This window comes from Bos indicus, chromosome 21 (genome assembly GCF_029378745.1).
Source record: "Bos indicus isolate NIAB-ARS_2022 breed Sahiwal x Tharparkar chromosome 21, NIAB-ARS_B.indTharparkar_mat_pri_1.0, whole genome shotgun sequence".
In the NCBI taxonomy this organism is placed as follows: Eukaryota; Metazoa; Chordata; class Mammalia; order Artiodactyla; family Bovidae; genus Bos; species Bos indicus.
The window spans coordinates 22,414,884-22,428,392 of record NC_091780.1 but is presented as its reverse complement, the minus strand read 5'-3'; the positions used below and the strand labels follow the sequence as shown (position 1 = coordinate 22,428,392).

Genomic DNA, 13,509 nt, shown 5'->3' with positions numbered 1-13,509 from the left:
ACCAGTTTGGTTGGATCAGAGCTTCCCAAGCTCGACTGATCACTAGAAACCTTGAAAGGTCATTTTTAAAATACAGATTCCTGAGCTTTAACTCTGTTTCTGTAATTCAGAATCTCTAGTGTGGGGCCTGGCTGCTATGATTCTGCACAGGCAAGTGGTGGTCATGTTGTCTTTTGCTGCCTTATTAGTCCAGAAGGAGTGGACTTTGAAAGAATGAACTAAGTCGGGTCCATGTCTAAAAAAGGAAAGAAGACTGAGGATATAAGTTGTACCTGCTCTCATCATGTGATGGGCCTCACTGCTCCTTTTGTTTGGGTCGTGGGAGTTAAACTTTTAGAGGATGTGACTAGAGTTTGAAGCATTTCCTTTTGCTGTGGAATAACTTTCCAGAGTCCATCAAAGGCAGAGGAATAGGGAGAATTAGAGGAAAATTTACTTACACTGCCAGGCTCAGTTGGGTACACTGTAGTTTAGATATAATTGTCTTTTTTTTAAGCTTCAGCTCAGCTTTTAAGTTCCTCTTGGGAGTAGTTTTAAAAATAGCCATCTGAGTTCCCAATTTAGCAAGTGAAAGAGCTTGATTTAAATTTGGTCTGTTTTTCTTGTATTATCTCTGTGTGTGGTTTTGGTATCAGAGTAATAAAGGCCTCATAGAATGAATTGAGTAGTGTTCCATCCTCTTTTATGTTTTAGAAAAGTTTGTAAAGGATCAGTGTTAGTTCTTTAAACATTTGGTAGAATTCACCAGTGAAGTCATATGGTCCTGAATTTTTGGTTTGGTTTTATTTTTGTAGGATATGTTTTGATTTTTTTTTTTAAACTGATTTTTATCTCTATATTTGGTATAGATCTGTTCAGATTTTCTTCAAGTAAAATGCCTCTTTTTCCTTCACTTTGCCTTTAGGGAATTCCATTATGCATATATCTTCCCTTCACTCAAATCTGCTGAATCCCTCTAGTAAATATTTCAGTCATTGTATTTTTCAACTCCATAATTTAATCTGTTTCTTTAATATATTTATGTGTGTGTGTGTGTGTTTGTGATATTCTCTATTTGGTGAGGCATCGTTCTCATTTCCTTTCGTTATTGGAACATACTTTAGATTGCTGACTTAAGTTTTTGTCTACTATGCTGTCTGCTTTATTTTTTTTTCTCTCTGGACTGTGCTGTCTTGTTTTTTTACATATCTTGTAATTTTTGGCTGAAAGTTAGACATTTTAATAATATAATAGAGAAGGTTTGGAAATCAGATCCTACCCCTCCTTGGGCTTTATTGCCAGTTCATTTCTGTTGCTGTTTGCCTAGTGCTTTTCAGTCCTTTCAAGTCTGTATTCTTTGTCATGCGTGTCCACCGAAGTCTCTGCTTGGCTAGCTAGTGGTCAGCTAACGATTAGACAGAAATTCCCTTTAATGCCTAGAACCAGCAACGCTTCCAGCCTTTGCTGAGGGGCTTTGTGTGTTGGGGCCTGCCTTCAGCATTCAGCTAGGCAGTTCACAATTTTCCTTTAACCTTCACTTCATGCTTACCCAGAGCCTCAGGGTCAGCCAGTGTCAGAGCTTACAGTCTTATCAGGTCTTTTTTGAGCATGTGCAAAGCCTACACATGCACTGTCATCGTCTAGATCCCCATCCCAGGAATTTGTCAGAGCTTTTCAAAGCTGTCCCTGGACATCTCATTCTCTAGCTTTTCCTTTGGAGTTTTTTTTGTTTTTTTTTTTTTCTGTGCACTGAAGCTTGTGGGATCTTAGTTCCCCGATCAGGGATTGAACTCCAGGAATTGAACTCTCCCTTGGCAGTGAGAGCATGGAGTCTTAACCACTGGACCGTTGGGGAAGTCCATGCTTTTAAGCTCTTCTGTTAGCCTATTTTTGCCTAAGTGTTTATCCACTGCCTCAAACATCTCTGATGTGAAGCAGTTACTACCTCTTACTGTTTTAGATGGATACTCCAGAAAGGCTGTTTGCACTGGGCACGCTCTGAGTCAGGTCAAATAAAGAGAACCTAGCTGTGGTCTTCCAGGGAACTCCCTAATGTGTCAACTAATGCCAGTTCTCTGGGAATAGATAGATCTGAAGGAGGAAGGTGTGTACGGGGTGGGAGCCAAGTGGGTGGGCAGAGCACAAAAAGGGAATAAAGCCATTTAAAGCGCCACAAACCTCACTCTCTTACAGAGAGTCACCTGTTCTTGATAAACTCTCTCTGACTGCTGGAAGCCTTTGGTTAATTTCTGGAGTTTTAAAAAAGTTAATTCTGATGATTTTTGCCAGTGTTTTTGTTGCTTTTATGTAGAAGGGATATTCGGAGGTCCTGCCTCCACTGTTTTCACCAAGTCACTTCTCTCTTCATTTAAATTTAGTGCCTTGGGAATACTTGCTAAAAGTAGATTACTGGTCATTGGGTTAGTATTGTTCGAATGCCAAGGCATGGTATTAGTGACGCCTAAAGCTCAGCTTCTGTGTACAGCAGTGCCAAATCAAATCTCAGAGATAGAGTTTTGAGTGAAGTAGAAAAGAATAGCTTTATTACTTGGCTGGGCAAAGTGGGACACAGCAAACTCCTGCCTTGAAAAGCTACATGTCCCCACTTGGGGAAGACAGTAAGAAGTTTTATAGACTGATGGATGGGTAGCGAGGTAAGGAAGAGTCAGCGTCATCAACCTTTAGATCCAATTAGTCTGGGGTCTACATGCTTGTGGGCAGAATACCAAACTCAGGGAAGGTCACAGAGGCTGAATGAAAGCTGTTTCCTGTAATCAAAGAAATGGGAGACAGAAAGACCTTGTGCCCAGGAACCCCACAGGGCCCTGCCTCAGTGTCATTAGGGGTTCTCAAGGAACTCATAATTGTAAATATGAATATGTTTAAGTCTTCTCCTCACCCACCGCACAGTCTGTGTGTACACAGGCATGCATACATGCGTGTAGCTGAAAACCAGCAGGTGTGCACTGACACGGCTGGACCAGTTGTTGGAATATTGGATACTTTTGTTTGGTACACTGCTCCTGTCCCAAACCTCCCAAGTGTGTGGCACCCCCAGTTCTAGCTCTTTCCCTGAGCATTTACTGTGAGCAACTAGAAGATCGATACCTAAACCATCAAGGCTCCATTTTGATTGGTCAGCAATTGTGTTAATGAATGTTTTATAGATTCATGTATGTGTGTTTCATGTGTATATGGTATGTATGATGCTTTAATGTATATCTATATGTATATATAGCATGGTTAATGTACGTGATGAGTGCTAAGATATTACATTTATATTACACATGTATGTGTCTACACATTTATGAATATTTTAGAAATCATGACACATGCATCCATGCCACATAAAACAAGAGAGACTTTTAAGGAGGTTTTAAGGGGTGAGAAGTGCCCTTTGTGGGCTTCCCTGGTAGCTCATCTGGTGAAGAATCCGGATCAGGAAGATCTGCTGGAGAAGGGATAGGCTACCCACTCCAGTAATCTTGGGCTTCCCTGGAGGCTCAGACAGTAAAGAATTCACCTGCAATGTGGGAGACCTGGGTTCAATCCCTGAGTTGGAAAGATCCCCTGGAGAAGGGACTCTACCCTCTCCAGTATTTTTGCCTGGAGAATTCCGTGGAAAGAGACTTTCACAGTACCCTTTGCAAATGTCTGTGCTTTCCATATATATACATACGTATGGTAACTGTTCTTTCTTTTGTCTGTCTTCCCTTTCCTTTCCCTGTATCTTGTGGCTTCTCCACCTCTTTTACCTCCAATCACCACCCACTCCTTGGATTCTTATTTCTGATCCCTGGCTCTTTACCTCTTCTAAAATGCAGTGTGCTTCACAGTGTAGTCAGAGATGTCAGGGGATGTTATTTCGGTATATTTTATATGGCATTTTCACATTAAATCTGTTTCATCTTAATATCCTCCACAATATCTCATCAGGTTTTTAACTCTCTAGAGTGGTTTGAGTTAATCCTTAGGGCAAACTCTCACAGAAGGATGTTGAGTTTTGTCATCTGATTTGATCTAATTGGAGCAGTGAGGTCCTCTTCTTGCCTTACACTGGGATGATGGTGTATGTCATCTGTCTTGCCTCCTTCAGTCAGAGGAAGGATGTTTCAATCTCATTTCCCCCGACCCACCTGAGACACGGATCCAGTCTTTTTTTTTTCCTTTCACACCACAGCTCTGTCACTTGTTTCTTAGGAATGTATGAAATGTGTGTATGTATGAAAATGCTTGTTTTATTCCTCCTGCTTTAGTCTGCATGGGACAAAGATGACAGAACTCTGGATGGTCAGAATTTCTTTTTCTTAATACTTATTTATTTATTCAGCTGCACCAGGTCTTTGCTGCGGCACAGGGGACCTTCGATCTTCGTCTTTGATCTTAGTTGCAGCATGTGAGGTGTAGTTCCCTGACCAGGAGCTGATTGAACCTAGGCCCCCTGCATTGGGAGCATGCAATCTTAGCCCCTAGACCAGCAGGGAAATCCCCTGGATGGTCAGAATTCTTGATAAGCTGCACCTTTCTCCAGATGCAAGGAAGGCTGAGCCAAACCTCCCAGCTTTGCTTACAGGAGATTCTGTGCAGAGATAGCTCATGTATGATTAGCCTATAAGTGAACCTCTAAATGACCTGATTCTGTGGAAGCACCCATTTTTAGGGTGCAAGGATGTTTACGCCACTTCTCTCAGAGACTGTACCTTCAGCAGTCTAGCTCATGACTTGTCAGTATAAGTTGTCACTGACTCAGTATATTATCTCATATTGAAACTATTACTTAGCATTGCCAGTATTTATTCACAGGACTCTTGAGAGTTGTGTGTGGCCATTTTCTATTTTGAGTAACAGAAACTGACCAGTGGTAGAGAACGGCTGAGTTCTGCAGCTGTTAGGCAACTTGCTCTTGTGTTCTGTTTATTGGAGTCCTTTTTTCCTTTACTGAGACTGTGAGCTTCTTACATTGGGACAGTGCCTATGATTGTAAGCCCAGCACTTAACATAATTTAAAGTGGTCTTTCTTTCTAAAACTTTGCATTTGAGCGAAATCTTTACTTTGGATTTCAGGTGGCTTCCTTTGGCCTCACCCTGTCACCAAGGCACTTTGTGGGGATTTGTGACTTCTTGGCTTGGCTGAGTGAAATATTGTGTCTCTCCCCAATAACACAGGAGGAAAGCCAAGCCTCCTCTAAGATTTTGTAGTTTCTTCAACTACTGGGTGTGCTGAAGACAGTGAAACTTCCCATTTTTTCCCAAAGCCAAGACCCTGCTTCATCTGACAACACAGTTAAAGTAACTGACCCCAACCGTCTCCTTGGTGCTTTGGCAAACTATATTTATATCAAGCAGTCTAAAAGGATTTTTTGAGCTACTATTTATCCCAGCTGCTATTAGCTCAAGCCTCAGGAGTAGTTACTCTTGGTAGGTCTGCCAAGGTTGTCTCAAACACAACTCTCCCAGCCTGGTCACTTTGAAACCCGAGGTGCCTTGCCTAAAAGGAGAAAAAGACTCCATTTCTGTCTCACCCTTGTCCCTAGTATTCAACTCAAACTACACTGTGGGCTGGAGAAACTCTTGTTGGCCACGATGAGTAAACTAATCACCATTTATTATGTTTCTGTGTGAAGATGTGTCTCTAAGTTTGCAACAACTGATTTAACTTCCAAGTTTTAGAATCTAAGCTGATGATAAGCTTAAATTCCCCATAGTGACTCCTAGCTTTGCAATAGTCTTGATAGTCTTAAAAATAGTGGTCGTAGAGAATGTATTGTTGTTGTTTAGTTGGTAAGTCATGTCTGACTCTTTGCAACCACATGGACTGTAGCCCACCAGGCTCCTCTGTCCATGGGATTTCCTAGGCAAGAATACTGGAGTGGGGTGCCATTTCCTTCTCCAGGGGATATTCTTGGATCAGGGATCGAACCTGTGTTTCCTGAATCGGCAGGAGGATTCTTTACCACTGAGCCACCAGGGAAGCCCAAAAAATACGTAGAGAATATTTACTCCCTCTGAATATTGCTGGCAAAGAAGGGTTTTTTAAAAAATGTACTGCGTATTCATATGCATGCCGTGGTCCTTGTCAGTGTTTAAGTCCCTGGGTCTCTTCCCAGTTTGGACCTTTTGCCCCTTCTAGCTGCTCTCATCCTCCTGAATGACTGGAATTTCTCTTCCTATGTCCGTCGCTTACATTTGAGGTATTTCTCGTGTAACCCTTTTACCAGTTTTTGATGCTGGCTTCTTCCAGTTGATTATTCCACATGTCTTGTATATTTGAAACCTCTTCCTCCGTTTCTCATTAAGTGTCAGAAGCCACCATCATGGCATGTACCCTGATTTCATGCCTCTAATACTGTTTTGCTCTTAATGGTTTATAGGAAACCCAGGATGAGTCAGCTGTGTTATGGTTGGATGAAATTCAAGGTGGAATCTGGCAGTCCAACAAAGACACCCAAGAAGCACAGAGGTGTATGTATCGGTTTGTTTTATTTCTATTCTGATTAAGTGGGGAGTGGCAAGGTGTTCCATAGCTCAGTACTCAGCTTGACCAAGATAAAGGGCTGGGGATTCTCTGATTGCCTAGTGGTTAGGATTTGGCGCTTTCACCGCGGAGGCCCAGGCTCTATCCCTGAACGGGGAACTATCCCACTGGCCCGGTGGTATGGCCAAAATTTAAAAAAAAAAAGATAGTTGTAGGGGGAACAGTATGCTAGTACGCAAATCTAGATGCTTTCTAAACTATTTCAGTAACAGTTCTCTCCTGGGGTAGTTGCCTTAGGAATCTTTGCCATCAATGAAGCAGTGGAGAAAGGCGATGTTGGCAAAACACTCAGCGCCCTTCGTTCCCCGGACGTCGGCTTGTATGGCGTCATCCCCGAATGTGGTGAAACTTACCAGAGTGACCTTGCTGAAGCCAAGAAGAAAAAACTGGCAGCAGGTGAGTTATGGGTAAATCAGTCTGTGTCAGTAAGTAAGAGCTTAGAAATGTCATGGAACAGAGGAAGAGGAAAGGGCCAAGCTATAGGGAAAGGCACTGTATACAGTATGGGGCTTACTGCACAAGGAGATAATATTCTCGTGTTTAAAAGTAACTCTTTTTTCCCCTTGAGTATGGCTAATGTTAACAAGGTCAATTTTCTGAAAATGTTTCTTTCATAGGATATAGTTCTGATTACCTAAGCTTATAAGATACTTAAAAGTAGTTCATCTGCAGAAAGGGGGGAATAAAGATAATATATTTTATCCCATTTTATGCCTCCCTCCCTTTTTTTTTTTGAAAATCAACTAGAGAGACTGAATGGTTGCAAGTCTTTTATGAGAATAATTTTCTGACACACATGGTCTTACTCCAGTGTAGGCTTTGAAAGGAACAGAGGTAGACGAGGTCAGTTTGCCCACATGGACTTCATAGGGGTTTTCTTTTTATAGTGTGGACATGAATGAGCTAAATGAGACGTTACAGAGCCATAATTTAAGAGGCACTTAGGACCCCTGTTTACCCTCACAGATCCGAGGGGCAGGTTTTGGGAACGGTCTCCATTTAGGTTGTTCAGCCTGATCAGAGTGATCCTATAGGATTAGACATGTGGCTGTGGGGAGTGTGGCTCTGAGTTGCTCTGATCTTTCCTTTATTTCATGTCAGGAGATAACAACAGCAAGTGGGTGAAGCACTGGGTGAAAGGTGGATATCATTATTACCACAATCTGGAGACCCAGGAGGGAGGATGGGACGAGCCCTCAGACTTTGTGCAGAATTCCATGCAACTTTCTCGGGAGGAGATCCAGGTAGGTCACATTCCTTCACAAAAGAAGAAGCTGAGAGACAGTACCTGTAGTTTAGAGGTTAGAGGTTATACTACTTAGGAAGAACAAGGGTGTGTGGTCAGAAGCCCTAGACTAAAAGTAAGGGTACAGGAAAGATCCTGCTGTACAGCACAGGGAACTCTGCTCAATGTGATGTGGCAGCCTGGATGGGAGGGGAGTTTGGGGAGAATGGATGCATGTGTATGTATGGCTGAGTCACTTTGCCGTTCACCTGAAACTGTCACAACATTGTTAATTGGCTATAGTCCAATATAAAATTAAAAGGGTTTAAAAATAAATAATAAATTTTAAAAAATAAAATTAAGGCTATATAACTAATTTGGAATAATTTTTTTCTAGTACAAGTCCTTCAGATCTAAATTAGTAGAATATCTGGATTATACAGATAAATTGTGTGCTTTTTTTTTGTTTTTTAAGAAAACTTGGATAGTCCAGCAAAAAAGAAAAATGAAAAGTTGTTCTGACACCTCATTAAATACAACTACTCTTAATCTTTCCCAATTTACATATTTAATCTCTTTTCTGACTGTCCTACAAACTCCAAACTTTACTTATTAGAATATAGCCTGCACTTTCACATAAAGTTAGCATTTTTTTATCGCAGCTTTCAAAGCACATCTTTACCATTCCCTATGTCTTTGCTGATGCTGTTCATTCTTTTTAGAATTTCTTCATTCATTTGACACTTTCTGAACACCTCCTATCTTCCTACATGTACCAGATATTCTTCTGCGCATTAGAGGTATAATCATAAACAAAACAAAGTCCCTGCTGTGAGATGTCCCTCCCCTGCCATCTACATCTGTCAAAATTCTGGCTGTCCAGGCACACCCATCTCAAGAGTCACCTCTTGTATGTAACATAGATCAGTGCTCTCCAGAACTTCACATGTGTGTGTGAATCACCTGGGGATCCTAGTGACGTGAAGACTGACTCTGTGGGTCTGACATGAGGCCTGAAATTCTACATTTCTGACCAGCTCCCAGGTGATACTGGTGCTGCTGGTTCAAGGATATAGTTTTAAATACCACCTACAGACATAATCATGTCTCCCTTGTCTTTGAAAAAAAAAAAAAAGACAAAAATTTTAATCCTCTAGAGCTCTCCTGATTCAGTCTTGCCTGTAGGTTCATACTCTGTTCTTACTAAATGCCTTTAAGTTTGTCCGTCCTTCATGAATTCATTTTCCATTACCATTCACGTCTTAGCTCATGGCTATCCAGCTCTTACTTTAGTAAACCTCCTGCTTTAGAATGCATCAGTGGCCTTTTAATTGCCAAGTTCAGCGAGGAGCTGTGCTCTCATCATAGGTGGCCTCTCAGTGTGTTCACTTCTTTAAACCCTCGACTCTTTCGGCTTCTCCAGTGCTCTTCTCTTCTGGTTCTACTTCCGAGTGTCCCTTCTTAACCTCCCTCTCCTTTCGTTTCCTCTGACTCCACTTGTGTTATATTTGGGTTCCATCAGCCCCCTTCTTTTCCTCTATAGTCTTCCTCAGTCATCTCATTCAAGCCGGTAGCCCCAACTTTTGCCTGTGTGCTTGCAAAGCTCAGTCTTGGTCCTTCAGACTCGCTGCCTGCCACCTCCTCACCACCAGGTGTGCCTTTGCGTCTGCAGTCTAGAAGTCCAGCAGACACCTCAGCACAGTTTGACAGGAACATCAGGGCTGGAATAGTACATAAGGGTGTATTTTTTTTTCCCTCACATAAAGTAATTCTGGAGTTGAGCATCCAGGGAAGGTGTGGTGGCTCCACAGTCAGGTCTGTCCCAAGGTCCTCTGTCTTCCTGCTCTGCCATTCTCAAGGTCACCTTGTCCTCCAGAAGGAAGGCAGGCAGGCAGTAGGAAGACGGGGAGGAGAGCAGACAGGCCTGTTGCCAGCTGTCTGTCTCTCTTAAAGAGCTTTCCTTCCCAAAGATCTTACCAAGCTGCTCTGCTTGCATCCCATGGACTGTCCCTAGGTCATATAGTCTTTTTGTTTCTGTTTATTTGGGTTTTTTTTTTTTTTGGCTGCACTGCATGTCATGTGGGATCTTAATTCCCTGACCAGGGACCAAACCCATCCCCCTGCAGTGGAAGCACAGAATCCTAACCATGGGACTACCAGGGAGGTCCTCATGTAGTCTTTTAACTGTACACATTGTGGCCCGGAGGCGGGGGAAATAGCTCTGACATCAAAGATAAGAAGGGACTATGGCTATCAGGTGGGTTTGCAGGTGTTCTCAGTAACCATTCTCAGCACTCCTGCCCTCACCCAGCGTGATCCAGGGCTGCTGTCACTTGGATCATATGCCACCAGGATTCTAATTCACCCGCTCACGCTAATCTATCAGCTACTCAACTAACCATGCTGCTTTTCTAAAAACACATCTGATGGTTTTATTCCTCTTTGAAGGTTTGCTGGTTCTCCGGAGCTGGTAGTAACAGTCCAAACATACTAGGCTGCTTCTCCAGACCGTCTGTAGTCTGTCCACTCCCCCACAGGGCCCTCCTCTGTGGCGTTCCAGGTGCTCCAGGCCTTGGTGGCACCTGTCTCTCTGTCTTCTTGTCAGTATGACCCCAGATCAGCAAGCACATTTCCTGGGATGGTCAGCATTAGGTAGGTGAGTGAGTAAAGGAAATGATATGAGGTCAAAGAAGGTCACATTTTTTACTCTTTACCAGGGGATGTGAGGGCAACTTGGCCTTGAAAAATAGACCTGAAGTCTTCATTCCTGTTTCTTGGCTAAAGGTCTAGTATAGGGACTTCCCTGGTGGCTCAGTGGTAAAGAACCCACTTGCCAATGCAGGAGGCATGGTTTTGATCCCTGGTCCAGGAAGATCCCACGTGCCATGAGGTCACTAAGCCTGTGCACTGCAACTATAGCCTTGGCAAGCTGTGAGCGTTAGTGTGTGCACTGCAGATGACACCATGTTAAAACTCTGTATGTGTATGTCTTCTCACATGACTGATGTGTTTTCAGAGTTCCATCTCTGGGGTAACGGCTGCGTATAACCGGGAACAGCTTTGGCTGGCCAACGAAGGCTTGATCACCAAGCTTCAGGCTTGCTGCCGGGGGTACTTAGTCCGACAGGAGTTCCGATCCAGGATGAATTTCCTGAAGAAACAGATCCCGGCCATCACCTGCATTCAGGTATTTCAGAGCCTTCTATGTGCAGACAGCAAGGGGGCTTCCAGAGCAAGACTGATGAACAGTCAGCACCTACAGTCGAGTGTCTGAGTGTATGATGAACAGTCAGCACCTGCAGTTGAGTGTCTGAGTGGGAACAGTACCTACAGTCGAGTGTCTGAGTGTGATGAACAGTCATCACCTGTAGTCGAGTGTCTGGGTGTAATGAACAGCCAGCACCTACAGTCGAGTGTCTGAGTGTGATGAATAGTCAGCACCTACAGTCAAGTGTCTGGGTGTGATGAATAGTCAGAGCCTATAGTCAAGTGTCTGGGTGTGATGGACAGTCAGAATCTACAGTCAAGTGTCTGGGTGTGATGCACAGTCAGAGCCTACAGTCGAGTGTCTGGGTGTGATGAACAGTCAGTGTCTATGATCGACTGTCTGAGTGGGATTTTGGCTTCTGACCATCCCTTTCTCTACTGCCACATAATCAGCGTGTGCTTAATGGTATTCAGTGGCATTTGTCCAGCTCAGTGGCAGTTCTTCTCGGCACCTCACCGTCTCCTAAGACTATTCCTTTACGTGAGATTTGAATATGGAGAGAAGCAACTCTGATTTTGCTTCAGTGATAGGGAAGCTCGGAAAGAATTCTGGGTTAGGAGTTACGACTCCAGCACTGTCAGGTGGTGGCGAGCCTCTTCTCTGAGTTTGTGTCCTCCTCTGTAAATGCGGATGCTAATGTTTATCTTACCTTCCTCACCAATTGGTTGTGAGGAGCCAGTGTCAGCATCTGTGTGGATGCCCTTTGAAAAGTGCCCAGCGCTGTGCTCACCTCCAACAGGTGGAAGTTGGCCAGGTGCTCTCCTGATGGAGGTGCAGCCCAGTCTCTCCTTCCCCTATCACAGGTGGGCGTGGTCCTTTTTAAAGCTGTATCACGAATTGGTCTTGGGGGAGATTTTTTTAACTTCCTATGACCCTTGGGAAATGATGCATATTCTGTAACATTTGGATTTCAGTCTCAGTGGAGAGGATACAAGCAGAAGAAGGCATACCAAGACCGCTTGGCTTACCTGCGCTCCCACAAAGATGAAGTTATAAAGGTACGTATCCCGGGCGGGGTTTCTCGTCAGCATGGCACGCGAGCGTGACATGTGTGGAGATGAAGGGCTCTTCTCATTTCTGGGACCCCCTCTCCTTCTCCACAGATCCAGTCTCTGGCAAGGATGCACCAAGCTAGAAAGCGCTATAGAGAACGCCTGCAGTATTTCCGAGATCATGTGAGTACCCCTGGGAGAGAAGCACCCATAGAATCGATTTTGCTGTGTTTGCAGTGGACAGATGAATTGAGAAATATCTTCTTTTGTGTCCCTTAGATAAATGACATTATCAAAATCCAGGCTTTTATCCGGGCAAACAAAGCTCGTGATGACTACAAGACTCTCAGTGAGTAACTGTGGCTCAGCAGAGAAGAGTTGAGGCAGTGGCTGAGAGCCATCGGGTTCTGGGTATTCTCCACGGATCTCTTTTCTTGTCCTGCAGGCAAGGCTTGGGGGGCAGGGTGCTGCTTGTGACTGAAGCTCCTTTGCTAACCCAGGGCTTGGTGTCTTGCTGCTTGCCGTATCTGCCTTCCACATAACAACACAGCAATAGCATGACCAGGAAGATTGCACTTGGTGGTTGTCTCTGCACATCTCAAAAATAAACGAATGTCTTACGTGTGAATAGAGCTGCTTTTGTTTTCTTTTTAAAATATAAGACAATGCTGATGCTTTCCAAGACACAGAACTTCTTCTGAATGCCATTCCTCATCTGACACATGCTTTCTCTCTGTCAGTCAACGCCGAGGATCCGCCTATGATTGTGGTCCGGAAATTCGTCCACCTGCTCGACCAAAGTGACCAGGATTTTCAGGAGGAGCTCGATCTTATGAAGATGCGGGAAGAGGTTATTACCCTTATCCGTTCTAACCAGCAGCTGGAGAATGACCTCAATCTCATGGATATCAAAATCGGACTGCTGGTGAAAAATAAAATTACACTGCAGGTATGGTCCAGTGCCAGCCAGGGCCTTGGAGCACTGTCCTGCTTGACACGTCTGCCTCCCCCCCTTTATGCCTTACAGGGCTGGCTTTCTTCTCAGTGAATGCTGTACGTTTTCTTTTATGTTATATAAGAAATGAAATTATTTGATCATATAGCTTTACACAGAGAAGTCTTATCCATCCAGTGGCTAAGACTGTGCTTGCAGTGCAGTGAGCCGGGATTCCATCCCGGGTCAGGGAAGTAGATCCCACGTGGCACAACTACAAGTCTGCTTGCCACAGCTAAGACCTGGGCAGCCAAATAAGTATTTTTTAAAAATAGAAAAGCATAGATAAAAATCATCCCATAATTCTACTGCTCTAACAATCATTTTGTATCCTACATTTTTATTTAATATAGAGGATAAGATACATTTTATATGATATCATCACAAATATTTTTAATGGCAGTGTAATAGTTGATCAGGAAGTAGTCTGAGTCACATCTTTTTCCAGACTGTTTGGCATTTTCAACTTTTTTATTACAGAATAATACTGCAGTTAATGTTTCAGTGTTTGTAGCT

The 13,509-nt window shown here is 43.5% G+C and overlaps 1 protein-coding gene across 1 annotated transcript in view; it reads left to right on the top strand.

The window, feature by feature from the left end:
* Positions 1 to 13,509, top strand: part of IQGAP1 (IQ motif containing GTPase activating protein 1) — a 107,062-nt gene that overhangs the window by 68,881 nt on the left and 24,672 nt on the right. The window contains exons 16-23 of the mRNA XM_070775164.1: positions 6,351 to 6,441; positions 6,743 to 6,910; positions 7,616 to 7,758; positions 10,756 to 10,926; positions 11,922 to 12,005; positions 12,111 to 12,182; positions 12,279 to 12,348; positions 12,740 to 12,948. Coding sequence (XP_070631265.1) covers positions 6,351 to 6,441; positions 6,743 to 6,910; positions 7,616 to 7,758; positions 10,756 to 10,926; positions 11,922 to 12,005; positions 12,111 to 12,182; positions 12,279 to 12,348; positions 12,740 to 12,948 — 1,008 coding nt within the window. The remainder of the gene's footprint in view (positions 1 to 6,350; positions 6,442 to 6,742; positions 6,911 to 7,615; positions 7,759 to 10,755; positions 10,927 to 11,921; positions 12,006 to 12,110; positions 12,183 to 12,278; positions 12,349 to 12,739; positions 12,949 to 13,509) is intronic.